At 55.2% G+C, this 13,723-nt stretch overlaps 1 protein-coding gene and 1 pseudogene across 1 annotated transcript; both read right to left on the reverse strand.

Moving 5' to 3' along the window:
- Window positions 1-976: 976 nt before the first annotated feature.
- GHRHR (growth hormone releasing hormone receptor) lies at window positions 977-11,857 on the reverse strand. Its single transcript, XM_033088616.1, has 13 exons — window positions 11,759-11,857; window positions 11,027-11,136; window positions 10,800-10,906; window positions 9,957-10,052; window positions 8,754-8,853; window positions 7,867-7,999; window positions 6,281-6,434; window positions 5,989-6,049; window positions 5,339-5,408; window positions 4,488-4,579; window positions 3,805-3,934; window positions 3,078-3,119; window positions 977-1,279 (listed from the first exon to the last, which is right to left on the reverse strand). Exons 1-13 carry the CDS (start codon window positions 11,813-11,815, stop codon window positions 1,154-1,156), a joined length of 1,278 nt encoding a protein of 425 aa, XP_032944507.1. The 5' UTR covers window positions 11,816-11,857; the 3' UTR covers window positions 977-1,153.
- LOC117012573 (uncharacterized) lies at window positions 2,285-2,464 on the reverse strand (annotated as a pseudogene).
- Window positions 11,858-13,723: the final 1,866 nt, after the last annotated feature.

Below are 13,723 nucleotides of genomic sequence, written 5' to 3' on the forward strand. Positions count from 1 at the left end.
GGGACATAAGAGAAAGACCTAGAATTGCAGAATCCTCACCGCAGAGAAAAATAGGAAACGGGACCCAAGCACCTCGCAGAAGAACAAACCCAAAAGGCACAAGAAGAGATGCTCACTCACTAGTTAAGGAAATGCAAATTAAAACAACTGAGATGTCACTTGACACCCATTTGACTTGCAAACATTCAAAAGCTGGGTAACGCCAAGTGTTGGCGGAGCTGCTGGTGAGACTGCAGGCTTTGCAGGCATTCTGGAGCGCAATCTGGCATGACTCTGCCAGGTTAAGAAAAAGCCTAACTGATGACCAGGCACTTCTAACTCCTGGGCATGTGTCCCGGAGAGACGCTCATTCACAGGTCTGTGAGGGGACCGGCACGTGGTTGTTCACCTAGAGGGAGGAGGAGACAGCATGGGTCACAGTTAGCCAGTGACACCATGTGACACCATATAGCTTTCAAAACAAGGGACCAGATGAGAGCACGGCAACACCGGGCATCTCTTAAAAGCACAGTGCTGAGGGGAAAGGTGTTAGAAGCAGGATGTGAGGCGCATAACTGACCGCAGTTATGCAAATCAAAGCCAGAGACACAAAACACTCCATATTTTTCAAGAACACGCAGAAACACAAATATTCACATTCAACACTTTGGAATATTTGCCTGTGGAAGAAGGGGAATGAGAGTGGAGGTGGAGACAAAAAGAATCAATATTTAAAATAAATTGAACAAGAAGATCCTTGCACAGACAAATGATGGTGACGTCGCATGAACTGAGGAATGATACACGCCCTCTGCACCAGAGGTCCAAATAAAGGCTGCCGATCCCTCCGCAGGGAGGTGTAGGTATTCACTCACACAGGTATCTATTCATGCACAAGTTTATTGGGTCCTCTGGCCTTGGGCCATGGCCCAGATGCCAGGAGGAGGGACATGAAACCAAGAAATCAGAATTACACACACAGGGACCTGAGGGAAAAGAATCAGGGACAGTACAGGGAAGAAGGGCTGTCTCTGCCCAGGGCTGGGAAGCCCCTTGGGTGGAGGCATGAACTGACGGCTCCCAGGGGACGCTGGTCCCACTCCCCTGGAGGGTGGTGGACCCGTCGTAGCTGCCCAAGTTCAGGTGTGGACCTCAGTCGCCTGATGTGACCAGCCTAGCACACAGACGTCAGCACCTTGGCCCTCGAGCGGGAAGGCAGTGTCCACTTGGCACGGGTCCTCCGGGCTGGCAGAAGCTCGGGGTCATGGCCGTGCCATCTCCGTGAGATCTCAGTCCTCACCTCCAGGGACAAGGGGGGAAATGTTAGACCGCTCCCACCGCCACCTCTTTACTCAACCCCAGGGGGCCTGAGAGCGCAGGGAGAGCGCAGGGAGAGGAAACAGAGTCAGGGGGTCCCGGGCCCGCAGAAGCCATGGTTGGCCACAGCCACTGCTAAGTACTGTCTCTGGAGGACACGTGTCCTCCTTCCTGTGCGGATTTCTGGCCATTCCCTTTGCTCTTCTCTCTATCTTTTAGCACAGCCTTTGTCTGGGCCCAGCTAAAGACATTTCTTGAGTTTCTGGCCTGGTAACTATTCTGTCCTCCCTGAATAACTTAGACTATCCCCTGCTCTGGGGTTCAGCCCTTCCACTGGCCAGTGAGCTGACTTGTGGCCACTGGGGACCCATCCAGAGGACATGACCTAAACTCTGTCTGTCTCAGCAGCTGTAGTTGAAGGGACTGAAAGAAACTGAAAGAAAAGCAGCTTGGGAGGTGGGGAAGTGGGGTGGGGGGAATGTCTGTATCTTCATGTCTCCAAGGGGCTGTCGGGGGCACAGGGAGCTGGGAGGATGTGACCTTCCTGACAGAGCTGATCTCAGGCTGCGGTGAAAGACAAAAGGGAGACAGATCTCTGTTCAATATAAAGGTGAGCTGACAACAGAAAGAGATATTCGTAGGTAGTAAGCTCCCCATCACCAGAAGTATGTAACTATCTGGTCCCCAACAGTTCTTCCTGGGCCAGAGCCCTTCACAACTCTCTGTGGAGTCCCCTTTCCCAGGCCCCACCTGCCTCAGCCAGGGCTGCTCCTTGCCCCTCCCAACGTCCCCAGGGTCCATCAGCCACTACACACAGATACTGTAGTCCTACATCTGCAGTCGAACACCAGATAAGGCTTTGTGAGACTCAGAGAGGCTGGAGTGGGAACGAAGAGTGTCAGAGGGTGGGGAGCCAGTCAGATTTAGAGGTGGCAGGTGAGTGAGGGGAGAGCAGCGCTCCCCAGCTGGGGGCCAGGCCCATGCACCTAGGTCTCCAGCAGAACGCAGAGCGCACTGCAAATCCGTGGCCACCAGAGGGAGCCATGACACCGCACACAGCACAGGGCAGGTCAGTCAGGGACACTGAGCTCAATTCTCAGTGGCCCACCTCTCCCCACAAAGCAAGTCTTTCCTACACTTGATCTTAGCCAAAAGGCCGAGAAGTGATAAAGCAAGTCTTTCCTAAGGAAAAAACATGCGGTGTCTTCTGGGTGGGATGTTTAAATTGGCTCTTCTCCCATCTTCCCGTATTTCTACATGGGCGTCGGCACTGTTCTTTTCATGTGTCTGTCTCCCAGGTGCCCTGCCTCCGTGCCCTTGACTCTGCTGTCCAATATCCTGCCTGATTCTGCATCCAACTCTATTTTCCTACATCCCTGTACGGCTCCCTCTGACTTTCTTGGTTCCTCTTTCTCTCCTGGAGCTGGCTTATCCCCTCGCCATCTTCCCCTTTTGTTCAATTGTAGGAAAACAGAACTGAGAGATCCCTTTAGCCCACCCTTAGATCCCTCTTCTGATCCTGAAAGGCTTTCTACACCCCAGCTGAGTGGAGAATAAACTTGGCCCAGCCCAGCCCAGAGGAGGGATGGATAAAAAAATGTTTACAGGGAGCATTCAGGTTCAGCTTGATCCAGGAGATCAGGACAGATTCCCACAAAGGATTGCAGGAGTCAAGGTTTGGCCTGAGCTGGGATTTACAGGGCCTGGGCAGGAGATAGGGGGCCTTAGGACTTGTGGAAGGGAAGGCTCAATGAGTAAGAATAGCCTGGACAGTCACATACCTCTTGGTTGAGGAAGCAATACAGGATGGCCACGATGAAGCCCTGTGGGGCCAAAGAGAAAGGACACCATCAGAATACTCGGGCCTGGCCGCAAGGTGTCCACAGTCTTTCTACTACTTCTCCCCTTCCCACTCCCAGGTTATGGCTTGAGCCAGGCCTTTGAGAAAAGGGGAAGGTAAGACGCATTCATCACTTACTATGTGCCAGGCACATTGTCTCATGTAATCGTCATTGCAAGCCTTCTGAGTCTGTACTCTTGACCCTATTTCTCTGATTTTCTTTATTTGTGCATCTCCCAGTATTGAGCACAGAGCCTGGCATATAATAGATGCTGAGTAAATGTTGAATAGGTTGAAGGAAGGAAGGAAGGAAGGAAGGAAGGAAGGAAGGAAGGAAGGAAGGAAGGAAGGAAGGAAGGAAGAAGGAAAGGGAGGGAAGGAGGATATGTGGGTGCATAGATGAATGAATAGATGGGTAGGTAGATGGATAAGTAGATAAGTACAGGGTAGTTGAATAAATAGGGAGATGAATGGATGGAACATGGACAGAGGAATAGACAGTTAAATGAATACATAGATGAGTGGCTGAAAGGCACAATCAGCAGCTGTGGAGCGCTGCCCTCCCCTCCTACCACCATGAGGTCTACTGAACCTCATGGCAGGTGGGCAGCAGCCCCTCCCACCTGCCCAAGGACTCAAAGCGAAGGCGCGTCTGTGGGGGCCTTTACCTGAAAGGAGCCCAGTCCCAGCTCCAGTGGGAGGCGAACGCCCAGGCCCGCGCTATCAGGCAGGAAGTTGAAGATGATATAGTGAATTCCAAACAGGGGGATCAGGAGAAGAGTTGACTTGGAGAGACGCCTGCCGGAGAAGACAAGCCCCAGGCTGCCGAGGCTGGAATTTGAAACTCTTATCTGCCCAGTGCTTACCTTCCCTTCCCACCAGCTCCACCTATCAATTCTACACACCAGCCACCCAGGGGGACTCCATCTTTCCCACGTGCACCCAGGGCTCCTTATTTTGGGCCCCTGGGTCCTGCTACTCCCTGTACCAAATGCTCTTGTCTCAGTTTATCCCAGTCAAAGCCTATGCATCTTTCAAAGTCTAGTTCAAAGACCACCTCCTCCAGAAAGTCTTCCCTGACCATACCCCACCCCACCCACAGCTAGGAAGGATCTCCCGCCACAGTCTCCCATAGAAATCGATCCCGGCCCTCATCAGCCTCTGGCCTCGTATGTGGCCATGGGGAGGCTCCACCCTTCCCACGCTGTGTCCCTGGAGGGCAGGGACCAGTCCTCGTCTCTCTCCAGGATCTTGGGGAGGAGCACGGGCCAGGATCGTGAATGGCTGATTGTGAATGAAACCGGACCACGCTGGCTCCTGCTCCCAGCCGCCCCCAATACGCACGCATTACCAGTACTGAGACTGGGTGTGGAGGCTGCCCTGAGCTGGCTCCAGTTTCCTCAGCAGGATGCGAACGATATTGAGAAAAAGCCCAAAGTTTACCTGCAAATAGAGGTGCAGGAAGGCAGAAGGCAAGGGTCAGGGGGTGGCCCTGGTGGCCTGGGGTGGGGTCTCTTTGGGAACTAGAAATCCCAAAGCCTTGAGACACAAGGTTGTTCAGATGGATGAATATACAGATCGTTGCTCTAGAACTTGTAGCCTGAAGACTGGGAGGTCCCAAGCTTAAATTTCAGAGGGCAGGGGCTCGGGGTCCCCCTCACTCTTCCATCCTAGGATCAAGTGCGGGAGGTCAGGCCTTGCCATCCTGCCTCCAGCACCTCCAAGGGCTTTTCGGGCACAACGCAGGTGGCCTTCACTTTGCATGATTGCTGAATTCGGGAAGTGGGTGCGTTCACCCAGGGCATGCAAACCAGTCCTGGCCACTCTTTTCTCATGGGAGAAGGTGGAGGGTTTCAGCTGCAGCACTCCTTCCATTCCCTCCCCCCACTCCCCACCCCCTCCACCTCCCCACCTCCTGGCTCTCACTGCAGTAGCAAATGAGCTGCAACCAGGGTACCAGATTCATCCAAACTCTGAGCTAAAAGGGGCCTGAGTGCTGATCGAGACCCTCCTAGACCCCGGTTTTACCAATGGCATATTCAGGTCCAGAGAGGGCCTCACAGGGAATCTGTGGCAGAATCAGGCTGGAACCCAGTTGTCCTAAATACCAGCCTGAAGTCGTGTTTCCTGTGTGTATGGCCCCTGGGTGGACCCAAGGAGGTTGGCTGAATAAAACAGAGAACACTGGCCCCAGGGACTGACCCCAACAGAGAGGACGATGGGCCCTTTGATGATCCACCAGTAGGGGGAGCTGTTGTCCAGGTCCCAGCACCTACGGAGAAGACAATCCAGGGCGGACGCTGGTGCCAGGAATGCAGCCGCTGGAAAGCCTTTTTCCGCAGTAATGCATGCATCTCCTTCCTCCCCTCTTTCCACCTCCTGGCCTCCTGGCTGCTCTCTGTGTCACTGGAGCCTTCCAGCTTCCCCCCACTTCTCATGCAGACCATCTTGTCTCTCGGCCACTTAGGCCCCTTTTAAAGGGATGCCCCCCACCACGTTGGGCTCACACCTTCTCTCCACCTAGATGGACGAACTTCTTGAACATCAGTCTGTTTGCTGCCTTCTTGCTGGCCCCAACACTTCTCCCATTCCACGAGGCCCCCACTTGCAGCCACCTCCCACCTCTCCCGGAGCCCCAAAGCTCTAAGAATCTGAGTCCCCTTCCCCCGCCCGCCCTGGGCTCCTGCTCCTCTGTCCTGTCCACGGTCGGCCTCCCCACCTCCCACACGCCCGCCCAGCCTGGGAGTTCCTCCTCCTCTGCCCAGCCTGGAGAGCAGCCCTGTTGCTTGACTGTCCAGGCCACGCCCCACGGGCCCTCAGACGGCTGTGACGAGACCATCGCCCAGACTCACGCAACGTCCTCGAAGGCCAACTTGCAACCCACCCACGTGACAGTGAAGAGCAGAGGAAGCCCTGTGGGGGTACAGAGGAGACATGAGTGAGGGGTCTACATCCTCAGCCTGGAGGCGTGCCCCTACCTCCCACCACCACTGCCAGCCACGCAGGGTACAGTGAAGGCGGGACCAGGTCCCACTCTCCAACACTTGTTGTTGGTCTACAGGCCACCTTTCCCCTCTCTGGGCTCTAGGTCATCGTCAGCCCTCCACCTCACCCACAGTGCCGAAACCAGCCCTCTGGGCTCACCCCAGCCAGCGAGGACCAGCCACCAGAAGGCTCTCCTCATGCTGGGCGACGTGGAAGCCAAGAGGCAGGTCAGGTAGACAGCTTCTGCCAACAGCCAGCTGAAGTTGGTCATGGTGGCGAAATGGGAGGTGGCCACAGCGACCTTGCACAGTACCTGTGGGCCAGGGGACTGGGTGCTTCAGAGCTGGGACCCTGGAGCCCCACCCAAGTCTCCCTATCCCCCTCAGGCCCCCTCCACCTGGGCTGTCCCAGAGGGGACGCAGGAATATACTGGGGTGGTTAAAAGCACCGAAATGGGATCTGGACAGCCTGGGTTCAAATTCACCATCTATTAGCTAGGTCACCTCCCCACACCTTAGCTTTTCATCTGTAAAAGGAAAACTTCCAATACGAATCTCATGGTCTCATCAGAAGGACTAATTGCAAACTCTGTGTATGAATTACTATTATTTTCACTTTCAGACCACCCTTCCTGAGCTCGTCAATCCCTAGAGCTGTAGATATGGAAAACCATTTATTCACGAATGGCTCCATCCTGCAAGCATACACGCATGCACCCCACACACTCATTCATTCCTGCATGACTCGCTCATCTGTCAGAGGTGAAGAGCACCACCTCTGAGCTCAGGCTCGGTCCCAATCCCACTACTAAGCAGCTATGACATTGTCAATTGTCCCTCATCTACAAACGGGACTAAAATGAAAACATACGTAGGAAATAAAAGGTGATAATAGACACAAAAGGTTTAGTGTAATGCCTGGCACATAAGTCACATATACATAATATATATGTGTATATATATATAATTACTTTCAAAATTAATTAAGGCCATCTGTTGGTTGATTCATTCATTTCTCCGCTCCCTTCCAGCACCGTTTCAGAGTACCTGGCAAGTGCTGAGCCTCCGCCATCTGCCCAGCTTCCTTTCATTTTCCGTCTACTCTCATTCTCCTATCTCTCCACCCCCCTGTTGACGTCCCTGTGTCTTAGATGTGCCCCAGGTGCTCCTGTGTGCGAGTTCGTTCACCCTGGTCCCTCCATTTGACATGTCTTTCCTCCCCCTCTCTTCCTATCGTTGCTACCCACCCAGCTCCAAAGCCGTCTCCTCCCTGAAGCCTCTCTTGTTCTCTCCCAGCTCTCAGCTCCCGCCACTTGGCAGTCCCACAATCTGGTGCCTTCTGTCCTCTAGGAGGGAAGGGCCCATCTCTGCCCAGCCCCTCACATGCCCGCCCTCAGCCACAGACAGGTGAGTGCTCAGAGGAGTGATAAAATGAAGAGGCTGGGTGGTGGGAAATATGGTTGAGGCCGGACTAGGGAATGGAAATGGAAATGCTGAATATGGCGTGGATAGTAGACTATGGAAACGACTTGGATTTGCACCATAGTTCAGGAAATAGCATGGGGACTTAGGACCTGACCCCAGAGAGAGGTGGGGCGGGAGGGCGCGTTCTTCTGCTCTACTTGGCAATGCCGGAGCCCCAGGGTCAGCCCACAGGACTGGGCAGCCTCAGGCAGGGGCATCTAGGTCTCTGATCCAGCCTCCTTCCCCCCACCTGCTCCAGCGCCCCCCAACCACGGCTGTTACAGTGGAGAAGCTGCAGTGGTCCGTGTTCTCGCCGTGGAAGAGCATGGCGTCCTTCAGGAACACAGCTCCCGCCTTGAGGATAAAGGTGGTAAACAGCTGGGTGTGGATGTAGTTCCGGGGGCAGTGGAGCCTCCTGGAGGGGGCAGGGAGGGATGAAGAAAAGGGGGTGAGGTGGGAGAGGGACTTCTGGTGTGCCTACGGCAGGTGTGGAAAGGCTGAGCAGGGTGGCAGGTGAGCTGGCTTGGACTGACGTGGATTGGATTGGGCTGACCTTCAGGCTTCAGTTTGAGCCGCGCAGGACAGCTGACCAACCACTGCCCTGGGCTCAGTGAAGACGAGGGGACAGAGAACCCTAGCCCCTGACTTCAGGGAGCTCATAATCTGAGGGACAAGGACAGAAATGGCAGGGTACAGCCCAGGGGAGCCCTCCGGCTGGCCAGGGAGATGAGGCTCATCCCTGTGGACAGAGAACAGCACAGGTCAGGTTGTGGGGCTCAGGGCCTGAAGTCTGGGGGAGGGTGGGGCTCAAGAGCGCCAGTGGCCGAAGGGTCGGAACGCTCATGAAGGGCTCCACAGAAGAGGCAAAGAGGTTTCTCAGAAGAGGGTGGGAACTGGGCTTTGAGTTTGGACAGACATAAATGCACTGAGAAGAAAGGAGGCAGACTTTGCAAGCAGATGGAGTAAGTTCCACATGAGCAAAAGTGAAGAGGTGGGCGTGAGTCCTGGGGTGTGAAAGGATGGGCCTACGCACGGGAAAAGAAACGTTAGAAATGGCCGTGGCACCTAGATCTGGGAACCCTGGCATAACCAGGCCAGGAATTGGGCTTGAAGCTGTGGACAGCGGGGAGGCAGCGAAGGTACTTGTGCAGGTGATGAAGACGGCGGACCTGAGAGCGACCAGGATGGCGATGGCCACCAGCAGGGCCACGACAGAGACGCTATGGCCCAGGGTGTAGATGGTCTTCACCGTGGAGAAGTAGGATTGCTGGGAAGGGTGGAGATGGAGAAAGTCTCAGCTACTGAGCATGAGGGAAAGGGAGGCTTCACAGTCTACCCGGTGAGGCTCTCTGTTCTACCCTGAAACTGCCCATCTGAGGCTGGGGTGTCCGTGGGGGCCATGGCAAGCTCCTTCCATGGCCTGAAGTGTTTGTTTTCAGCCTGTCCTCCGCCTAACCTCCTGGTGACAGGGAGGGCGGTGACAGGGAGTGAGACGCTTCACTCCCACTGTTGCTCTGGGGTTGGGGAGAGGCAGCAGCAGAAACTCCGCATCCCTGGGGAATGACAGGAGCTCAGGAGGAAACTGGGCTTGTTTACTGACATCCAACTTGCTCACCACGACGTCCCCAAAGAAAGGGGACAGCCGGCAACAACCACAGGGAAAAGCTCTTTCCATGACCAAGTGTTTGGCTCAATCAAAGTCCAGCCTGGACCCTGAAGGTGGAGATGTGGGGCGCAGGCCGAGGGACGGGAGCAGGGGCCCAGCTCCCCTGAGGGACACAGGTAATCCGAGCCCCTGTCTGACTCAGTCTTTTCACCTGAAAAAATGGTCAGATTCATGCTTTACCAGGCTGAGGGGAAAGAAATATAAGATTATGGGCATGGAAGCAAGCCCTGCTCAGTTTGGAGGTGTGGGGCGTGCCGGCTTATTCGGGGTCACTGCGACCACTTCTGAGCAGCAGTTTCTCTCACTTGCCTACACCACAGCCATACACACTGCTCCACAGACAGGAAGAGAGGGAAGGAGCTGGCCCAGGAGCGCGGGGAACATATATTTCCCTGGAACCACCCCAAACTCTCTGCCCTGGAGATGAGGGCACAGAGAGGGGATGCCAAGGAGATGGTCTCCAGCACATCCCCCGGCCTGCCCTCTGCCTTCCCTCCCGCCAAGCAACGCTCCCACCTATCACCCTTGAACAGATTAGCAAAAGTCTCTCTTCCAGACACTGCCATCTTCTGGAAATCTGCTGCAGTTGATATTCCAACCTGCTGCTACAACGGAATGGGCTTGCCCTACAGTTGTGAGGTGCACCCCACCCCCCAAACACCTCCATGGCCACCCTTCCTGCAAGACGCCTGGAGCCTCTTACCGTCCTCGGTCAGCAGTTCCAAGGGCACAGGGCAGGCCACAGAGTAAGGTGGGAAGGGCTCAGACCAGCCTGCGATCGTGCAATCCCGCTGCACAGCCCCTGGGAGGCAAGTGGAGGTGGGGGGGAGCAGAGGTCTGGTCACAGCCCCTGCCCTCTCCCCAGAAGGGATGGGAGCCATGGGCCATGAGTGACCCTGGCAGGCTGCGCAGACAGCCCCTCCAGGCGGCAGAGAGAGAGGAGCCTTCTCTGTAGACGCCTGGGTTCCAGGTCCAGCCTGCCTGGGACACGTTCTGAAGCCTTTCTCTCTGGCCTCAGAATCACCATCTTTAAAGGGAGAGGACCATTCCTTTGAGAGGCAGAGTAGTGAGTTGGGCCCCCAGCATCCTAACAGCCGGGGGGAGAAAGGAGGCCCCCCTGCTCCTGGAGGGACTGTCCAGCGCAGCTTCCCAGGCCAGGGAGGGAGGCAGAGCGATGCCTTCCCTCCTCCCACGAGGCAGCTGGTAGTATCTTCGCGGTCAGACAGGCTCTGCCCCGCTCCACCCCACAGCCAGCCCTCCTGTTACCATCCAGGGAACACGTACTTGGTGCCAGGCCGTGGGTCCAGCACTTCTGCTGGCTCACTAATCCTCCCGCCTATGCAGTGAATGAGCTTGTTCCCCCCAGGTCACAGGTCAGAAAGCTGCGTTTCACTGACTTGCCCAAGGTCACACCCAAAGAGAGGACATTGTTGAAACCCAGGTCTGCCTCCCCCCACCCCCCAAGCCAGGGTTGTATCTGCCCACATCCCGGCATCACCAGACGAAATCACCTCCCCTGCCCACCCACCACCACACCCCAAACCCTCACCTGGCTCTGAGCTGAAGTGAGAGAAGAAATCCGGGCAGGGGAGAGTCACCCCCTCACCAGAGTCTGCCATCGGCCAGCACAGCAGCCCATCCCAGGTCCTGGGCAGCCTGGATACAGAGATGGGGAGCAGTGCAGACTCAGCCTGGGAGACAGGCCCGTCCAACATCCTAAGAGATGAGCCTGGAAGAGATAAAGGAACCCAAGGAGCCAGCTCCTCCCTCCCAAGCCCCGTACCCAGGGTGGCGTTGGGTACCCCCTCTGCTGCCGGCAGACACGCACTCTCATCCTCCCTCAACTGGGTGATGAAGTCACACTCTGGGTGCACGTGGCCCAAGACCTGCAGAAAAGTTAACAGGTGAGCCAAGCCCGTTGAGTGTTCCTTCTGAGTTCTCTGGCCCAAATGACCTGAGGACAGAGACAAAGCCGGATTTGTTTCTGTGTGCCTGCTGGTAAGCACAGGGCCTGGCTCACGGCACTGACCCGTGGGCTTGATGGAAGGAGGGAGGGAGGAAGGGAGGGAGGGAAGAAAGGAGGGAGGGAGGAAGAAAAGATGGAGGTCAGATGGAAGTTTCCCTTTTTCATCTCTTGGAAGTAAGTTCTAAGACACATTAAACAAAAGTCTTCAGAAGATCTCATGGGAGAAAGAGAGGAAGGGAAGGGAAGGGAAGGAGAGGGAAGGAAAGAGGAAGGAAGGGGAAGGGAGGGGAGGGGAGGGGAGGGAAAGAAGGGGAAGGAGAGGGCAGGGAAAGGGAGAGGAGGGAAGGGATGGGGAAGGGAGGGAAGAGCCATGGGATTTAGGAGTTCTCCAAGCCACAGCCTGCCACCTTCTTGGTAGGGAGACTCCTGCTCTGGGAAGGGCAGTGAGGATCCCAGCAAGCTCCAGCTGGACCCCCGTATAGCCCGTAACTCCCAGATCTGGAGCCTAGTGAGAGGCAGGAGGGTCTGAGCTGGCTACTCACAATTGGTAATGAGCTCAGAAAGCAGAGGCTGCAGGCACCCCGTGCCCTGCTGTCCATGGTGGGGGTCAGCAGTGGCTCCCTCAGTCAGCTCACTGAGCCCCAGCTTTCTTCTCTCTCCTTCCTAGGTGGTTGTTTGCATAGGCAGGAGCCAGCAAAGGGGACAGAACTGGCTGAATATTCACCAGGATTGCAGGACGCTGTGCACAGCTCAGGCCCTGTCCTGGCGTGGGACTCCATGTCCCCAGCAGGGAGGGGCTAAGTCCCCCTACTTCCATCCTCTCTGTCAGTCAGCCTGTTTGTCTATCCTGATAGTGGGGGCCCCGGGAGGTGACAGCCCCAGGACACTTCTTGCCCCAGTAGGTCATATTCTTAACCATTTTCTTCTCTAAGCTCAGCCCCTGCTGGTCCACACTGGAGGGAGCCCCTCAAAATGAACGTGGCTCAGAGAAGAAGACTGAGACCTGGGCCCGTCCTCAGGGAGCCCCCGGTTTGGTTGGTGAGCTTCAGCCTTGTCCCAGGGCTATAGAGGATGGGCTCAGGGCTGTGGGGACCCAGCGGGAGTGGGTATGGGTGTCAGTGGGGGCTGGGATTTGGAGAATGAGCCTAGGAGGAAGCATGGTTACAGGGCAACCAGCGTGGGCTGGCCAGAAGGTGTCATCAGCAGGACATCATTTCTTTCCCTCACAAGGGACAGCAGCCTGGATGGCGAGGTGAAGTGTGCAGATAGCTCGGCTCTGGCTTGGGGTTGGGGGGGGGGGAGCTGACTCTCCAGAAGTCCTGGGGGAAAACAGGGGAAATTGAGGCTCAACAGAGGCTTTCAAGGGGATTCATGGCGCTGGCCATTCTGAATGGAGCAAGAAAACTGTTATCTGTTGTCACGAGCAAAAACAGGAGAACTTTCACAGCCACTCAAATCGTTTTCAACATTCGTTACCCGATCATTTTTGTTGCAGTTTTAGACTTTAAAACGCGGACAGCGTTCTACGTTACCCTGGATCTTGTCCAGCATGTTGAGATTCAAAAGCACATTTTAAGCTGCCAGCACCTGGGAGGTCCTGGCAGTTGGAAGCAGGTCTGCATGTCCCAGAGCTGGCTGGACTGGACACCAGTGACACCAGACATGTTTACAGCTGATGCAAATCATGAATGATGAAGGATATCATCGCCCCTGCCACGTCTGGATTAAGGATAAAACATCAACAGGGTTGTATCTTTGCATTTGTATTCATCAGCAACAAGGTGTTGGAGAAAAACATATTGAAAAGAAAACATGAACCAGCCCAAAGCCCAGACCCCCCTGCCCTCCCACAGGTGGTGGCATGTGCTCCCTGGGGCACAGTGTGAGCAGCCGGTACACGGACTGAGTGCAGTGTTTTTCAGGGTTGGAAACGCGCTCCTCCGTGGCACACCGAGTGAGGATTTGCAGGTTGGGACAGCAGAGCCGAGTAGGTGACTTAGAGGGAAAGCTAGATACACCCTCTGCCCTGCCCTTCAGGTAGAAAGAAGCAACAGCCCAAGGACAAATATGACCACTAATCACTGTGGATAATTAGTGTCCGTGTCATTAGCATTAATGATGGTTAATCATTGATATTGATACTTAATAATAATTGTTTTCTACATTAGTGGTTCTTTTTTGTTTACCCTTCTTCCGCTTCCACCCCCTCACCTCTGAGTTCAAGCCATTGTTTCTCAGTCTAGCTCCCTGGCCCATGCTGGTATTATGAGCCTTGTGCTCCCCCGTCAGTGGACACAGACCTTCAGCTGTTCTCCACAGCCCAGCTCCAGAGAGCTGTTGTTCACAGTCTTAGCTGTAGAGGGCGCAGCTCACTGGCCCATGCGGGAATCGAACCAGCGACCTCGGCAAGCACGGCTCTCCAACCACCTAAGCCACCAGGCCAGCCCTAAATTAGTGGTTCTTAAGAGGAAACAATGTGTCCCCCAGGGAATGTTTGGCAATGCCTA

This window comes from Rhinolophus ferrumequinum, chromosome 20 (assembly GCF_004115265.2).
Source record: "Rhinolophus ferrumequinum isolate MPI-CBG mRhiFer1 chromosome 20, mRhiFer1_v1.p, whole genome shotgun sequence".
Taxonomy (NCBI): domain Eukaryota; kingdom Metazoa; phylum Chordata; class Mammalia; order Chiroptera; family Rhinolophidae; genus Rhinolophus; species Rhinolophus ferrumequinum.

Excerpts from the sequence above, each read along its gene's own strand:
- GHRHR (XM_033088616.1), bottom strand. The coding sequence starts at position 11,815 with ATGGACAGCAGGGCACGGGGTGCCTGCAGCCTCTGCTTTCTGAGCTCA. Across the intron at positions 4,580-5,338 it reads CCATCGTCCTCTCTGTTGGG|GTAAACTTTGGGCTTTTTCT; the intron begins GTCAGTCCCTGG and ends CTCTATTTGCAG. Across the intron at positions 1,280-3,077 it reads ATTGCTTCCTCAACCAAGAG|GTGAGGACTGAGATCTCACG; the intron begins GTATGTGACTGT and ends TTGTCCCTGGAG.